At 57.0% G+C, this 16,597-nt stretch overlaps 1 protein-coding gene across 5 annotated transcripts in view; it reads left to right on the top strand.

Moving 5' to 3' along the window:
• The window catches only part of PODN (podocan), a 29,212-nt gene extending 13,552 nt beyond the window's left edge, over window positions 1–15,660 (top strand). For 3 of the 5 annotated variants that reach the window (XM_010348892.3, XM_010348897.3, XM_003921548.4), the window contains exons 2-11: window positions 807–1,173; window positions 2,546–2,639; window positions 5,618–5,682; window positions 6,867–6,976; window positions 8,152–8,308; window positions 8,647–8,762; window positions 9,316–9,973; window positions 11,614–11,762; window positions 12,863–13,067; window positions 14,658–15,660. In XM_010348892.3, coding sequence (XP_010347194.2) covers window positions 862–1,173; window positions 2,546–2,639; window positions 5,618–5,682; window positions 6,867–6,976; window positions 8,152–8,308; window positions 8,647–8,762; window positions 9,316–9,973; window positions 11,614–11,762; window positions 12,863–13,040 — 1,839 coding nt within the window. In that variant the 5' untranslated portion in view covers window positions 807–861 and the 3' untranslated portion in view covers window positions 13,041–13,067; window positions 14,658–15,660. Of the gene's footprint in view, window positions 1–806; window positions 1,174–2,545; window positions 2,640–5,617; window positions 5,683–6,866; window positions 6,977–8,151; window positions 8,309–8,646; window positions 8,763–9,315; window positions 9,974–11,578; window positions 11,763–12,862; window positions 13,068–14,657 lie in introns of those variants that run through there. The other 2 variants (XM_010348887.3, XM_074380841.1) reach the window with 2 other exon arrangements.
• Window positions 15,661–16,597: the final 937 nt, after the last annotated feature.

Raw genomic sequence — 16,597 nt, forward strand, 5'->3', positions numbered from 1 at the left:
AGCAGCTGTAATCACTGATACTTTCTCTGTGCCGCGCTCTGGGCTTGACCTATACCCAGACACAGAGAGAGAGATGCTCACAGCTCTGTGTGGGAAAAAGACCCCTTTGCTATTCAAAACCCAACCCAACTAATGCCAAGCTCTGGGTGAACATGGTCATGGACAGCCCTGGGGCATCTCAGAGTCCCGCTGCTTCCCCTCTTCCCATGTTCACAGCCCTGGAGTTGGTACCTAGAAAAGAAAATGCTGATTGCACAAGAGAGAGGAAGGGCATCCCAGGCAGAAGGAACAGCACGTGCAAAGGCCTGGAGGGAGGAGCTATTCAATAGTCCTGTAGAACTGGGGCAGTTGAGGGGACAGTTGGAAGCGAGTCAGGACCAAGTCAGGAAGACCCGCGAATGGTGAACCTGAGAGCCAGGACGCATGCTGCCGGCGCTGGCTCACCATGGCCTGTGGCTGCTGGAGGAGGCTCAGGGTCATCCCGCGCTGCCAGTGCCAGGGTAGCAAGGGCTCAGCACAGTCCGGGTCATGCTTCGGCTTCCCCTTCTAGGAAACAGGGGTACAGACTCCTTGCGGCCAAGCCTGCTGAAGGCTGCAGAAGGTTTTGCAGACCTGCCCGAGGACAGGGCTTCACCTCGTCGCCCGCCTCTGGAGGCAGCCTCGTGGGGTTGGGCAGGTGTGGAGGGCTGTTCAGTCAGTCATCTACTGGGCACTGAAGACAGTCCAGAGTGGGCCCTGCTTTGTAGCTGTGGGGGGGGGGCATCATGACTTTCGTGGGCCCCAGCTGTGTCCCCTATACCTCACAGGTTCCGTCAGCCCTGGCGCCCAGGTGCATCTGACTTGGCGCCCCCTGCAGGCACTATGGCCCAGAGCTGGGCGCTGCTGCTCCTGCTGCTGCTGCCGCCACAGCTGCACCTGGGACCTGTGCTTGCCGCAAGGGCCCCAGGATTTGGCCGAAGCGGCAGCCACAGCCTGAGTCCCGAAGAGAACGAATTTGCAGAGGAGGAGCCGGTGCTGGTCCTGAGCCCTGAGGAGCCCGTGCCTGGCCCAGCTGCGGTCAGTTGCCCTCGAGAATGTGCCTGTTCCCAGGAGGGCGTCGTGGACTGTGGCGGCATCGACCTGCGTGAGTTCCCCGGGGACCTGCCTGAACACACCAACCACCTGTCCCTGCAGGTGAGGTCGGCGCTGCACCCGTGGTCACAGGGGCTGCCCCACACACCCTTGGCTCCCATCCCAGAACCCCGACACTCTCAGCAACCTGTTCACCCAGAACCTCCAATATGTGTGGCTCTCCACTCCCAGCCATGGGGTGCTGGAGCAGGTCAGATTCAGGGGCTCTGGCTGCAGCAGGTAACGCCCCTCCTGATGTCCTAGTCGCAGAGCACTGCGATTATACAATAAAACCCGCTTTGCTCACTTAGAGGAGTTCGGGCTGGGCCCAGTAAGTCGGGCCAGGCTCTGTCTGAAAGTGGACACAGACCTGCCCCACAGCCGACCCTCTGAATGCACAGCCACAACTACAGGGCCAGGAACACCAGAGCAAAGTAGACTTGACAAGAATACTCCGGGGTCTCGGAGGAGGGAGCACTGTCTCCAGCCAAGGGGCAGGCTAGAATTTGGAACCTTGAGAAGCTGGACAGTGTCCAGACCAGGAGCACCCTGGAGTGCAGGTGCCCCAACCTCACCTTGTGCAGCCCAGCAGCCCTGGGGAGACGGAGGGGCTGCGGCACTCGTTTCCAGAGGCGACCAGGCCCCGTGCGGGAGAGTGACTTGCTGACGGTCATCCACACTGGTGGGTCTGAGCTGGCGACCGTGGGAGCCCAAGGCCAGGGTAGCCACAGAGGGAAAGGGCCAGTCTGAGGGCAGCTCTCACTGTTGGCTCCTTTGCCCTTTCATCCACACATCAACTCTCTCAGGCACCTGCACTGGGCCTCTGGTCCTGTGTGGGTGCTGGGCATGTGGGCAGGGCTTGGTGTTCCCTGCCTTTCAGGTGCTTACAGTTGGTTGGCGAGGCAGAGACCTAAACAGATAGATGCCAGATGGCAATGGAAGGGCTGTGTGTGGGGCCCAGAGCAGCCTCCTAATCTAGCCCCAACCCAATCCAGGAAGGCTCCTGGAGGAGGTGGTCCCTGCCTCAGCTTTTCATGTGTTCCAAAGGGAGAGGGGACTGCAGGGCCAAGGAAGAGAAGGAAAAGTGGTTTCTGGCTTGGGGAGCAGCTGTGGCTGCCTGTCATGAGGTGGGAATGCTCCAGGAGCGGGTCTGGAGGAGAGAGCACGTCGAGTCTGAACTGTCCATTGACGTCCACGTGTGGCTCCCTGAAGGCAGGAACCACACACCTGTTGTGGTCACTGTGGTGCCCCAGAGCCCATATCCAGGCCTGGCCTAGAGCTGGCACCAGGGTCTACTGCCATGGCGAGAATCCCAAGGGAGGTGCCAGCAGGTGGACTGGATTCTAGGACTGGAGCTGCCGGCAAGGGCCGGAGTCCAGGTCCAGGGCACACCCCACTAGGCTGATGCTGCTTCTTCGCTACCCCTACCCCCTAGAACAACCAGCTGGAAAAGATCTACACTGAGGAGCTCTCCCGGCTGCACCGGCTGGAGACGCTGAACCTGCAAAACAACCGCCTGACTTCCCGAGGTGAGGGGCCGCCCAGAGCCAAGGGGCAGGCGCGCTAAGGGGGGGCTTCCCGAGGTGAGGGGCTGCCCAGAGCTCAGGGTCGGGGGCACCAAGTGGAACCTTGGGGGCCTGAATGATGCTAGGTGCCCATGGGGAGAGCTTGGCGCTGAGGATCTTGGGGTGTGGATGGAAGAGGGCGGGCCTGGGCCGGGCTAGCAGCTGGGCTCATGAGAACCAGCTCCACACGGGTAAGGGGCTCCCCACTGTTGCCTGAATACCACACGGGTATTTCTTTCTTTCTTTTTGTTTTTTGACGTGGTCGCTTACTTTAATAACAATACATATACCTTGTCACCATGGCATGTAGATTCAGGTTAGACAAGAGAATTTCACAAGTGTTATAACGTTCTGTAGTATATAAAAGTTTGTGTATACTATCTGGCCAAGCCAGCAGGCTCATAGTCATTAATCAGTTCCATTATAGGTAATTTGTTTAGTTTAATGTTTATAATTCTTATGGAAAAAACAAGAAACACGCACATTTTTGAAGTGTTAGTTCACCTTTGCGTGAGTGATGACACAATTCCATTTCAAGATGACATTTTAAAATGACTCTAATATAACAGCAGCAAAAATATAATTCTGCAATTACAAAAGAACTAAACTAGAATCCATAAGTTATTCTCATGTTTACGATTGTGATTCTTTAATAAATACTATTAGTATGCTGTATTGTAAGCTTTCTAAATCTGGTTTAAACACACACATAGATACTGTCTGTTGTGGGAGGCTTTACAAGTTATATTCCATGCACTTTTGGACAGAGCTCTAAAAGAGCCAGCAAGTCTACAAGACAGGTAGAAAAAAGTTAAATTAACTGGGGCAAATAGGACCTTATATAACATCCAAAAACGTGAGATTCTGCAGCAAACTGGGAGTACTTCAGGATTGGCCTGCTGTCTTCTTTTGAATTAACTTTACCTTAACAGTTTAAGAAGGTGGACATTTCGGCACCATCAAGTGCATTCAGGTGACATGTTTCAAGATGTCTAACTAGGCCAGGTGTGGTGGCTTATGGCTGTAATCCCAACACTTTGGGAGGCCAAAGCAGGTGGATCACCTGAGGTCAAGAGTTCGAGACCAGCTTGGCCAACATGGTGAAACCCTGTTTCTACTAAAAATACAAAAAATTATCTGGATGTGATGGTGGGCGCCTGTGATCCCAGCTAGTTGGGAGGCTGAGGCAGGAGAATTGCTTGAACCTGGAGGCGGAGGTTGTGGTGAGCTGAGATGCTCCATTGCCCTCTAGCCTGGGTGACAAAGCAAGGCTCTGTCTCAAAAAAAAAAGAAAAAAAAAAAAAGTTATCTAACTAAAGCAAGCTCCTCCAACAAGATCAAGACAACATCTCTCCTTCTAAGGCTTAGGTTTTGCCCAGAATTCCCGATATAGGGAATAGCCCATCCCAACAGTCATTGCTCCTACAGCCAAGCCTTGGGCTGCCACACGCATGTGGATCAAATGAAGGGACATTTTCGTATTTCCCCTGCTCTTCAACTTGTGTGATCATATGCAGCAAGGCTGCAAAGCCTGCCATTCCAATGGGGACAAACGGTGCTTCCTCAGCCTTTTTTTTTTTTTTTTTTTTTTTTTTTAACTTTATAAATATTCTTCAGCCTTCTAAATAAGTTTGGATCGCTGATCTTCACCATGTGAAAGTGAAAGAAGGGAACCCTCTGTGTCTGTTGACATAGTGATTGCTTGAAGAATCTCCCTAGAGAGAGAAAACCTCTCACTCGCCAGCCGGCTTCTGATCCCACCTGTGCGCCCAAGGCGGGTGTTTCTAAGACCTGGGAGATGCGCAGGGAGAGGCTTCGGAGAAGCTGAGCTTCCAGCACCTGGTCATAGGATCTTCGGTTCCAAGCGCCTTTAGAACCCAAGAGCTGTAGACCCACATTTTAAAAAAGGTGTTTTGGTTTTTTTTTCCTGATGATGAAAATAACATCTGATTAGGATAGAAACTTTGGAAAATAAAATGGAAAGAGAAAATCTCTCATACTTCTGCCACTTGGAATTAACTACTATTGACATTGGGGTATATTTGTTTCCATTTTTAAAAAAGCAGCTTTCCTGCGGTATCACTGATATACCGTGAGATTTACCCAATTTAAAGGTAAAATTGGATGAGTTTTAGTAAGTGGTGCCACCATCATCACAATCCAGTGGTCTTTTTTTCTTTGTGTATTAAACTCTTGGCTGGACGCATGCTACAGAAATCACAGCCTGCTTTGTTTCCTTAGCAGTCAGCTCAGCCGCCTCTCTCGCGTTGCTAAAGCCTCTCATTGACCATCCTCTCACACGGCGGCAGCAGGCCGTTCCATGGAGAGACGTGCCAGTTTATATAACTGTTCCCTCTTGTTAGAGACTTGGGTGAGGTCCCGCATCTGGGGGTCTTGGAGCCCGGAAACGAGGGTCAGAGGCCAGCCTTAGGGCTGGAGAAGGGCCAGCCTGGCCAGGCTCCCAGTAGCAGCTGAGTCCTGACACATCTGCCAGATGGGGCAGGGGTGAGCCAGGTGGTGAGGAGGCCCAGAGCCGCGGCCCCACCCTGCGTGGAGTCATTCCTGGCGGGGCCCACCTGCCTGTGAACGGGGCTCTGATCTTCTGGGGCTCTCCCCGAGGGGAGCGCTTCTTCCTGCCAGAAAAGGGTCAGCCTGGGTGCTCTGCCGCTGGCCTGACCTCTCCAGGGGTCATCCCCACTCAGAGCAGGGAGTGAGTCCCTCAGTAGACAATAACTGCCTGTTCCTCTGAACTTGGGCTCGTGTGAGCAAGGAGAAAGAACAGGGCTGGGCAGGCCCCCCACCCCGACTACTTGGGTGGGGATCTGAGCTGCCTCTGCCTCCCCAGTCCCGGCAGGTGGGTGGGAGAGGAGGGTGGGGGCTTGCTGTGCTTCCCTGTAGCGTCTCCTTCATCCAGGGCTCTGACCGCTGCCTGTCCTTTGAAGGGCTCCCAGAGAAGGCGTTTGAGCATCTGACCAACCTCAATTACCTGTACTTGGCCAATAACAAGGTGAGGGGCTCGAGGCAGGGTGGGGGGTATGCTGCCCTGTCCTCCGGGCATTGTCTTCCCTGAGTTCCATCAACTTTCACCAGGGCCTTTCTGGACTGGCTGCTGGGTCCCTGTTGCTGCTTAGACATGGCCCTAGGTCTGGGGTGGATGGGACATGGACCCCATGCCTGTAACTCAGGGCATCAGAATGTGTCAGGTAATGAAGACAGAAGCCAAAGCTCACAGGACTGTAGAGGAGGAAGAGCTTATCCCCACTGGGGAAGGCATAACTGGAGGGCTTCCTGGAGGAGAGAGCATTTGAGCAGGGCCATGAAGGGTAATAGGATTCTAGGCAGGGGCCCCAGGGTGGGCAGTAGAAGGGATGCCATGAGTGAAGTCACAAATGTACTCAAGCTCAAAATATTTGGTGTGCTGCAGAGCTCTGTCCCAGCCCCTCCTCTCTGAACTCTCTGGAGGTGACCTGTGCCCTCCCAGACTCTGTCTCCCATCTGCATCATGGCCATGGCCAGTGGCTGTCTCCAACCCTCTCTACTCCTTGGGCTTGAGACTCAAAGGTCTGCTGCCTGCTTGACATTTCCCCTAGATGTCCACTGGAAGGAAGCTACAGCTCCTGCCCACAGCCCCCAGACCCAGATCCAATCCTCCTTTGTCTTCCCAGCTCTATAAGGGGCATCTCCAGCCACCTATAACCCCATTGATCCAAGCCACAAATGGTGCCGCTGGGCCCTGAGCTTCCTCACCATGTCCAGTCCCGCTGAGGTCCCCAGCTCCCGCCACGCTGGCCCCCATCCCTCACCTGGCTGCCTGCCTCCTCACTTGTCCCCGCATTCTCGGATCAGCCAGCGCAACTTTAAAGTCACATTCTCTTCTCGGCCTTTTGGCTAAGATCAGGTGTCAAAGTTACACCCACTTCTACCCCTTATCCACCCCAGATGAACCCAGGAGGACGGGTGGGGCAGGGGACAAGTCCTGAGGGCCTTGAATGCCAAGCTGAGTGCTGAGGAGAGCCAGAGAGGTTTTGGTTCTGTTTTTGCAGGGGGGTGGGACAGGTTTCAATTTGAGAAAGATGCCCTGGTTACTGGGAGGAGACACACTGAGGGGGCCCAGGTGGGCAGCAGGCAACGGGACCCCGAGCTGGCCTCTGCCCCTCCATTGCTCTTTCGGCCCAACTCTTCCCTTCCCAGCTGACCTTGGCACCCCGCTTCCTGCCAAACGCCCTGATCAGTGTGGACTTTGCTGCCAACTATCTCACCAAGATCTATGGGCTCACCTTTGGCCAGAAGCCAAACTTGAGGTCAGAGGTCGGGGGTGGTCTGGGCTCGGGCTTGGGCAAGGGGAGGGGCTGTGGTGGCGGCTGCCGTCCTGTGTGAGGCAGAGGCAGGCCCGGAGGAGGCCCGGTGCTCAGGGCTGTGGCGGAGGGACACCGAGGGGCCCTAACGGAGGAGGATGACTCCGGCCGGGAGGCGAGAACAGCGTGTTGTCTACAGGAATTGTGGGGAGCCAGTGAGGGTGTCCCCGCTCTCCCAGCCCTGGGGGAGGGGAGCATCTTTCAACAGCAGAACTGCCCTTGGCTGAGCTCTGTTGGGAGGAGCCAGTGCCCCCAGCACAGATGTGTGAGAGGGCAGGGCGGCGTGGGTGGGGCGGGGGGCTGCAGGGGAGCCATCTCCGGGACAGACCGGGGGCTGGACAACCCCAGCACCCTTCTGACCCTGTGTCTGCCATCTCACCGACTCTCTCCATCTGCCTGAGGACCCAGGGCCACTGTGCATGGCCCCATCCCACAGATGGAGGCACCAGAGAGGCCTCACAGCAAGACTGAGCTGTCACAGACGACCCCTGTTCCTTGTCTTCCCTCCTTCTAGTATGTTAGCTCCCTGAGGGCAGGGCCATGTCCACCGTTGTGCCTTCAGTCTAGAACAGCCCCGGCACCTCGTATATGTGTTTATTTATACACCTAGTATATGTATATATCTATATTTCATATATTACATAATATATTCACTACCTGTTTGCTGAATGGATGAGGGGCACCTCCTCTCAGGCACACCCTGTGCTGGCACCAGAGCCAAAGAGGCAGGCAGAGAGGGGCCCCGTTTTTAGGAAGTCCTAGGAACTCAGCCAGGGATGGAGGAACCTCGAGGCAGGCAAGGACTCCAGGGCTGAACCGGTCAGGGCTCGCCTGAGACTTTGAGAGGTGTGGAGGAGGCTCGGCGGGGGGCCGGGAAATCCTGCTTCTCCACCTAACTGACATGGCCACCCGGGGTAGGGCACAGCCCCTTCTGGTCCTTAGTTCTGTCGGCTGTGTAGGCAACATCTGAGGTGCTTCTAACCCTGTACCCTCGGGCTTGGGCGGAACGAGAGCACCCTGGGCCCCAGGCTCAGCCTGGGAAAGGGTTTGGAGGCTCACCAGGTGAGCTGGCACAGGGCCGGGGGGCCAGCTGGCGTCAGGCCCTGTGCCTCGGCCCGCAGGTCTGTGTACCTGCACAACAACAAGCTGGCGGACGCCGGGCTGCCGGACAACATGTTCAACGGCTCCGGCAGCGTCGAGGTCCTCATCCTGTCCAGCAACTTCCTGCGCCACGTGCCCAAGCACCTGCCGCCTGCCCTGTACAAGCTGCACCTCAAGGTGGGCAGGGGAGCGGTGAGGAGGGGCACAGCAGACCCCATGGCCAGGGCACTGGAGCGGGGGCCTGCGGGGAAAGAGCCCAGGCCCGCATGGGCACAGGTGCTGCCCAGGTGGGACCATGGGGCTGAGAGCAAGGGGCCCGCTGCGGAGAAGTGGGCAGAAACCCGGGCACCTGGCCAGTGGGTTGTGTGTGGTGTGGGCGGCACCACGCCTGGGATGCTTCAGGTCTGAGCCCCTTCCTGGTGGCTTCCCACACTCCTCTCCACACCTCATCCAGAGGCCCTGCCCCTGCCCGCGGCCCTCCCTCACGCTTGCCTCCCTTCCCCTCCGTCCCCCAGAACAACAAGCTGGAGAAGATCCCCCCGGGGGCCTTCAGTGAGCTGAGCAGCCTGCGCGAGCTGTACCTGCAGAACAACTACCTGACCGACGAGGGCCTGGACAACGAGACCTTCTGGTGAGTCCTCGTCTCGCCACGTCCTTGGTGTGACCGCGGGACCCGGGAAGCTCCTTCAGGGCCAGCCACCCAGCCCAGCCCCTCACACGAATCCCTGCCCACCTTTCCTGGAGAAGGAACTCTAAGCCTTGTGCCTCTGTTGACATTTCTGTCCCTGGGAACAAGTGCTGTGTATACATAAGGCCTGCCAAGATTCCTTACCTGTAAGAAGCACTGGCCGAGGCTAGCTTCTTGGTATGAAATAGAGACTCAGACATTCTTGTTGAAGGCAAATGCATTTTCATTTTTATAAGGGACGAGGGTAGCCACAAAAGGCTATCAAAAGGTTAAACAGTGGTCTTCAAGTAAACGCCTGTGTGTTAGAAAATGCCAGATCGTTCCTACACCAGAATATCATTGAGTCAACCCAAGGAGCAAGGACTGAGGCCCCCAGTCAGTGAGTGGCAGAGCTGGGAGGACTGAGTGGCAATTCCCCAGCCACTTCTCTTGGGAATTGTGGAAACAAGCACAGTGTGAGCTCCTGCCAACCATCCTGATTCCCTCCCTGCCCCAGGAAGCTCTCCAGCCTGGAGTACCTGGATCTGTCCAGCAACAACCTGTCTCGGGTCCCGGCAGGGCTGCCACGCAGCCTGGTGCTGCTGCACTTGGAGAAGAACGCCATCCGGAGTGTGGACGCGGATGTGCTGACCCCCATCCGCAGCCTGGAGTACCTGCTGCTGCACAGCAACCAGCTGCGGGCGCAGGGCATCCACCCGCTGGCCTTCCAGGGCCTCAAGCGGCTGCACACAGTGCACCTGTACAACAACGCGCTGGAGCGCGTGCCCAGCGGCCTGCCTCGCCGCGTGCGCACCCTCATGATCCTGCACAACCAGATCACAGGCATTGGCCGTGAAGACTTCGCCACCACCTACTTCCTGGAGGAGCTCAACCTCAGCTACAACCGCATCACCAGCCCGCAGGTGCACCGCGACGCCTTCCGCAAGCTGCGCCTGCTGCGCTCACTGGACCTGTCGGGCAACCGGCTGCACACGCTGCCACCTGGGCTGCCTCGCAATGTGCATGTACTGAAGGTCAAGCGCAACGAGCTGGCCGCCCTGGCACGAGGGGCGCTGGCGGGCATGGCCCAGCTGCGTGAGCTGTACCTCACCAGCAACCGACTGCGCAGCCGGGCCCTGGGCCCCCGCGCCTGGGTGGACCTCGCCGGTCTGCAGGTAAGGGGAAGGGAGGGGGCTGGGCCATGTCCGTGGAGGTGGGTACTGGCATGGCTGCCCTGAGCTCACCCGTCTGATGGGTGAGAAGGAGGGCTGGGTGGTGAGGGAGGTTCCTCAGGTATGGCCAGGCTGAGCTCATTCACCCTCAGGTATCTGTTGGGGATGCCAGCTAGGGTGAAGCAGGAGGTGGGCCATACAGAGAGTGTGGCTGGCGTGCCAGGGTCAGCCCAGCCCGCCTGCAGGTACAAGAGTGAGGGATAGAGTATAGCTGGTCCAGCTAAGCTGAGCACACCACCTGCAGATACAGGTTTGAGAAGGGCTGTGGAGGTAAGGAAGGTCATGGCTGCAGGTAGGGGCCCCAGATTCAGGTGTGCATGGGAGAGTCAAGCTCACTCCCTTGCAGGCACAGGAGTAGGTATGTGGAGAAGGTTGGGCTTCGGGATGGGGACAGAGGGGGACAGCCTGAGCTGTGGGCCCACCTCACCAGTCTGCAGAGGGCTAGCAGTGGGGATCTACTCATGCTTTCTGGGGCTGGCCAGTGGATGTGGCTGCTGTGGTCACATGGTCAGAGTTAGGCAGGGATGTCTGGGCACATGGTTCACTTTGGTAATAAGTAAAACCTCCAACTCAACCAGTGTGGGTGCAAAGAGAAATCCACTCCGTATGCTGGCTCATGCCTATAATCACAGCACTTAGGGAGGCTGAGGCAGGAGGACTGCTTGAACCCAGGAGTTCAAGGCCTGCCTGGGCAACATACTGAGACCCCATATCGACAGAAAACAAATTTAAAAAAAATAGCCTGGTACAGTGGCACACACCTGTATTCCCAGCTACCCCAGGAGGCTGAGGAGGGAGGATCACTTGAGCCTAGGGAAGACAGAACCGACCGTGAGCTATGATCGCACCATTGCACTCAAGCCTGGACGACAGAGCAAGACCCTGTCTCAAATCTAAAAAAAAAAGGAAACACCTGGGAGGGAGGGTGGGGTGCTGCCAGGCTCCAGCGGCTCCCTGTTAGAGCCCACTTACCTGACTGCCTGCCCCTGGACTCCAGGCATGTGATGATCTGAGACAGAAGGGCCTGGGGCCTGGTTGTTGTGCTGGGGTCGCTGTGGGTCTCACCCTCTTGCTCCTGGCCTCTGCACATGTGGCCCCTGAGGTCCATAAGTGAGCAGTCCTACCAGTGCACCTCCCACTGACCCCATCCAGGGCCAGTGGGGTGAGATTCAGAGTCTGGAAGAGCTCTGGATTCTGCCTATTTGAGGTCTTTGGGAATGACAGAATCTTAAGGGACTGACAAGTGTGTCAGGAGGTAGGACAGTGACACCCAAATATCTTGGCTGTGAGTTTATGTGAGAAAGCACAAGAAGCTGGGTAGGACATGCATCAATTAGAATAAGGGTTGGGAGTCAGGTGCACCCAGTTACAGCCTTTTACAGGCTATGTGACCTTGGAGAGATCACTTAACCTCTCTGAGCCTCTGTTTCCCCATGTGGGAAGTGGGCATAGTGATAGACTCCCCCTGCTCCACACAGGGTTATCGTTAGATTTAGATAGGCAGGGGGCTTGGTGGGAGTTTTGTAAGCTGTTAAGTGCTTTGCACAGGTGGGAGTCCCTGACTCCCTTGGTCGCCCCTGCAGCTGCTGGACATCGCCGGGAATCAGCTCACAGAGATCCCTCAGGGGCTCCCCGAGTCACTTGAGTACCTGTACCTGCAGAACAACAAGATTAACTCGGTGCCCGCCAATGCCTTCGACTCCACACCCAACCTCAAGGGGATCTTTCTCAGGTAGGAGGCCACTCTCAGCCCTGTATACGTCCCCAGGGGGCCTGCCCCGGCTCCAGCAGGACAGCTGAGGCACATGGGAACAGCTTGGCTCCACTGCTGACTGTAACCATGGCTCAGCTCTCAAGGGTTAAGTCTGCCCAGGCCTGATATGGTTCCTGGGTTTGTAAAAGGGCTTTGGAAACGTTAAAAACCAGTGCACATGGGTGTTGTGAATGTTACTGTGGCAGAAAGGACGGCAGACTACATCTTCCCAGTTTATAGCTGGGAGAGCTGAGGCCCCGAGAGCACAGGTGACTGCTGTGTGTGCGGCCATCCAGGCTGGGCCTGGGCCTCACATTCAGGAAGATGCTCAGGTCCTCCCTGGGTTCTGGGGCTAAGGGATGGGGGTTTGGAGGGATTCAGGACATCAGCTCCCAAGGATATGAGGGGCTTCCATGCAGCAGAGCCAGGGTGGTTCTTCCCAGCACTTCCCACTGCCCCTGCCCCCAAATCAGAGAGAAGGAGACAGAGCAAAGAAGAGCAGTGTGTGCTCCCAGGAGCTTGGTGGCCCAGAAGGTTAGGGACTTGATGACATCAGGGTGGCATGACATGTGCCTCAGGCATCTGCAGGGGAGCTGAAGTGCAGTAAGTGAGGGGTCTGAGATCAGAGCCACAGCCTCTACCTCCCCACCCCTGAGTGTGGCTCTAGCCCACCTCAGCTCTGGCCTTGCCTGTGTGCCACTCCACATCAGGCACTGTGGTGACTCCCGGCTACCACAGCCTGGGAGCCTCAGGCCTTGGGGTTAATGCCAGGGATGGCATAGAGACAGCGCCCAAAGATGTGGCTTCCAAAATAGCGTGAAAGTGTGCCCAGAAAGAGACACCTCAGTTTGCAGAGACTGGCCCAGTGCCAGCCCCACCCCAAGCTGTGGCTACCCTGACTGGCCTGTACCTTCCATCATGCTCCCCACCTCTCAGCCCCTGGCCTTTCCTGCCTGCTGCATCACTTTGCGGGAGGGCTGTTCCCTCCCCCGTTACCTTCTGGAGAGGGCAGTCTGGTTAAGGGAGGGTTCCTTGGGGGTTGGGCTCCTGGCACTGACTCCGCCTCGATTCTGGCACAGGTTTAACAAGCTGGCCGTGGGCTCTGTGGTGGACAGCGCCTTCCGGAGGCTGAAACACCTGCAGGTCTTAGACATTGAAGGCAACTTGGAGTTTGGTGATGTTTCCAAGGACCGTGGCCGATTGAGGAAGGAAGAGGAGGAGGAGGAAGAGGAGGAAGAGGAAGAGGAAACAAGATAGTGACAAGGTGACGCAGATCTGACCTAGGTACATGGCCTGCGTGGGCAGCCCTCACCTCTGCTCACTGTACTTCCTGTTCCTGACCCGGGTGTGGGGTCTTTCTGGCCACGTTTCACTCTCTGTCCTCTGCTTCATCGGCCCATTTGGCAAATTTATAAGAGCTCTTAGGACATACCAGTCCCTGGGTGAAAGATTGAAGCCTACAAGAGGCCCACAACTTCCAGAAGATTCTCACTCAGAGTCAGGGTGCTGTCATGGGAGTGCCTGGGGGGCACTGGGCATGTGGGTCTGGGCTCAGGAGTGAGGTCTGGTCTGGAAAGACTGATCCAGGCATTGTCAGCCTCGAAGCAATCACTGAAGCCACAGGGGCTGGGGAGGCTGCTGTAGGAGAGTGTGTGAGGCGGGCAGGCAAAGTGGGAGAGGAGACTGAGCAGAGCAGTTAGGAAAGCAAGTGCGGCAACCCCACTGTTGTGGACAGAGGGCATTTGCACAAGTATGTAACACAGGCACACACATGTGCATATGCAAATACACATGTATGCACCAACCCACACATTCATGTGCACACACGTCTAGAACATGTACACACATCCACAAACCACGGAAGGCAGGACACACACCACACACATGCACACAGAGACACATACATTCTTGTACTCCATGACACATTTGCAGGCCTAGACCACGTACATGCACACAAAACAGTCATGCGTACGCACACACACAGCCCTCACCTGCACACCTGCATGCACACACATGCACACGATACGTGCATGCACAGGCCTCTCTAGGAGCGGGGACATGGCCATGTCAGTGCTGCTGAGGGGCCGAGGGAGCTGAGCATCGCAGAGTGCACACTGGATTTTTCCACCAGGAGGTTGTCTGTGACTTTGTAGCCACAGGGGAAGCTGGGGGTGAGGAGAGCGTCCGGAAAGGAGGTGGATCCAGGCACTGTAGATGAGCCTTTAGAGCAGTCTGGCTGCGAGAGATGAGAGAGGGAGAGGTGGGACTGGGGTGTGAAGTTCAAGAAGGGCTCATTTTCTGGACTGCACAGGAAGCAAAGGCCTCTCGAGGGGAGCCCTGCGTCGGGGGCTCTGGAAAGATGCATCTTCCACATACGCATCCGCTTAACGGAGGAACTGGCTTGGGTGCTGGTGGGAAGAGGCTGGCCAGGAGGGGGAGTTACTGATGTAGGAAAGAGCTTAGGGGTCACCTTCCTCAGCTCCCAGGGCCAGGGAAGATGAAGGTGGAGCCGTTTCTCCCAGGCATGGTCCTCACATAGAGTTGGGGCCAGCGACAGGGACTGGCCATCCTGTGAGGATACCACAGCCCTCATGAGGGGGGCTGTGAGTCCTGGGATGAGAGTTCTGGGTGAGAATCTGCCCCTTCTCAGGTCAATTGAGTGGGGCTCTGGGATAGGCTCCAGGGAGTGGCTGGTGGGACCCAAAGGCCTTCCGGCATAAGCACCCCACTGGTTCTGGGCTCCCTCCCTACTTATAGTAGCCTGGCCTTTCCAGAGCCACCTCCAGCAGGGCTCCCCTCAGTAGCCTCCCGCAGCTGCTTGTGGCTGGTGGGCCTGCCCCGAGCTGGCCCCTGACTCTCTTACGTGTTCTGCAGGACGATGGACCGCTGGACTCCTTGCTGCAGCGCACGCCTGTGCCCGAGAGCCCCCCACTCTGCCGTGCTCACATGGATACACCCAGCTGCAAGCATGGGGCATCCCGCACGATGCAGGCCGACCCAATCTCATATTCCCACCCCTCCCACAGCATGTCCCACGGCCAGACGTGTGCAGACAGCACATCACACCCTCACACGCCCAGCTTAGCCACACAGCCAGTTACACATTGCCCTCCAAACCACTAGTCTCTGCCCCACACCCACTACTGCTGCCATGCCCTCTCAATCATTCAGGGAAGGGTCTACCCCTGCCCTGGCACACACAGGCACCCGCTGCCTCCTGCTGCTGATGTGTATGCGTGTGCTACACCACACACACACACACACACACAATCATGTGCAAACAGCCCTCCAAAGCCTGTGCCACAGACAGCTCTTGTCCCAGCCAGAACAAGCCATAGCAGCTCACTGTCTGCCCCGTCCACCTGTCCGTCCATTCCCTGGAGAAGACACAAGGATATCTCCATGCTCTGTGGCCAGGTGCCTGCCATCCTCTGGAACTCACAAAAGCTGTTTTTTTTTTCCTTTCCCACTCTTTGGGGACAGCAACCTTCAGGACTGCTGGCCTGGCCCGGCCCATGCTGCTTCTGCCGGTGCTGGGCAGTCACTCTGCGAAGAGCCCTCCCCCAGCCATGCCCTGGCAGGACACAGGCACTTTTCCGATGGGCAAGCCCCATGAAGGCAGGACGGGGGGCCCCCTGTGGGTGCTGCTGGGGCCTTGGGGCAGGAGTGAGGTGGAGGTGATGGGGTTGGGCTGAGCTGGAAGGCGTGGGAAGGGCCCAGCTGCACCCAGGAGACAGCTTTGTTCTTCAGGCCTGTGGGGGAAGTTCCGGTGCCTTTGTTTTTTATTCTTTTCTAAGGAAAAAAATGATAAAAATCTCAAAGCTGATTTTTCTTGTTATAGAAAAACTAATATAAAAGCATTATCCCTGTCCCTGCAGCCTGTGGCTATGTCTGTGCGTGCTTCCTGCCAGCTGCTGGGCTGGTGCGGGTGGAGGGCGCAGGATACAAGCCCCTCAGTGCCCTGGCCAGACCAGCAGGCATCAGTGGAAAGTCCAGTTTTCCAGGCCTCCAGAGTAGCTGCACAGGCAGGGATCCCGGGAGACAGGGCAGAGCCTCAGGTGAGGCGGCCTGGAGCTGTGTGCAGATGGCCCACTGGGGAGTAGTAGGTGAGGCCTGAACCCGCACACGTGGCCTGTGAGCCCACTGTGCACTCCCAGAGGTGGGGCGTCCAAGCAAAGGACCTCCTGGGCTTTGGGCCTGTTAAGGGCTCCCCTGGAGGGTCACGGCTCACCTTTGCACTGAGGGGCATTACCAGTGGGTCCCGTGCCTTAGAGGAGAGCAAGGGACTGGAGGTAGGCCTGGGAGCTGGAACATAGCCGGCTTGGGGGCCAGGTCTCTGCAGACCTTCCCAGGAAAGAGCTCACAGATGTGCCCTGTGTGCTCCCCACCCCAGTGGGGCAGAGCTGGGACTGAGAGAGGAAGCCACAGGGCGGTGGTACCCAGCTCTGAGCTAAGAAGAACTTTCGATGGGCAGAGCTGCCCCACAGTGGGTTGAGGTGCCCTGGTAGTAGTGACCTGCTGCTGGAGGTGTGTGAGTATGCTCCCATCAAGTCCACTAAAGAGCAGCCTCCTGCCTTCTGTTGGGACAGACTCGACTGCTCAAGGGGTCTTAGAGATGTGACACTAGGAAGGGACTGCTAAGCCTGTCCACATGAAGGTGGGATGACCGATTGTGTGACATCTGACCTCTCCCAGGTGAGGAGGCCTCAGCGAAGGAGATGCTCTCACAGAGGGCCCCCAGCCCTACAGTGAAAGGTGGTGTCCTGGGGTCCCGCTCTTCCCAGACGCCTCAGACTCCACCCCTGAGAGGAAGG

The sequence above is a fragment of the Saimiri boliviensis genome, chromosome 11, assembly GCF_048565385.1.
Source record: "Saimiri boliviensis isolate mSaiBol1 chromosome 11, mSaiBol1.pri, whole genome shotgun sequence".
Taxonomy (NCBI): Eukaryota; Metazoa; Chordata; class Mammalia; order Primates; family Cebidae; genus Saimiri; species Saimiri boliviensis.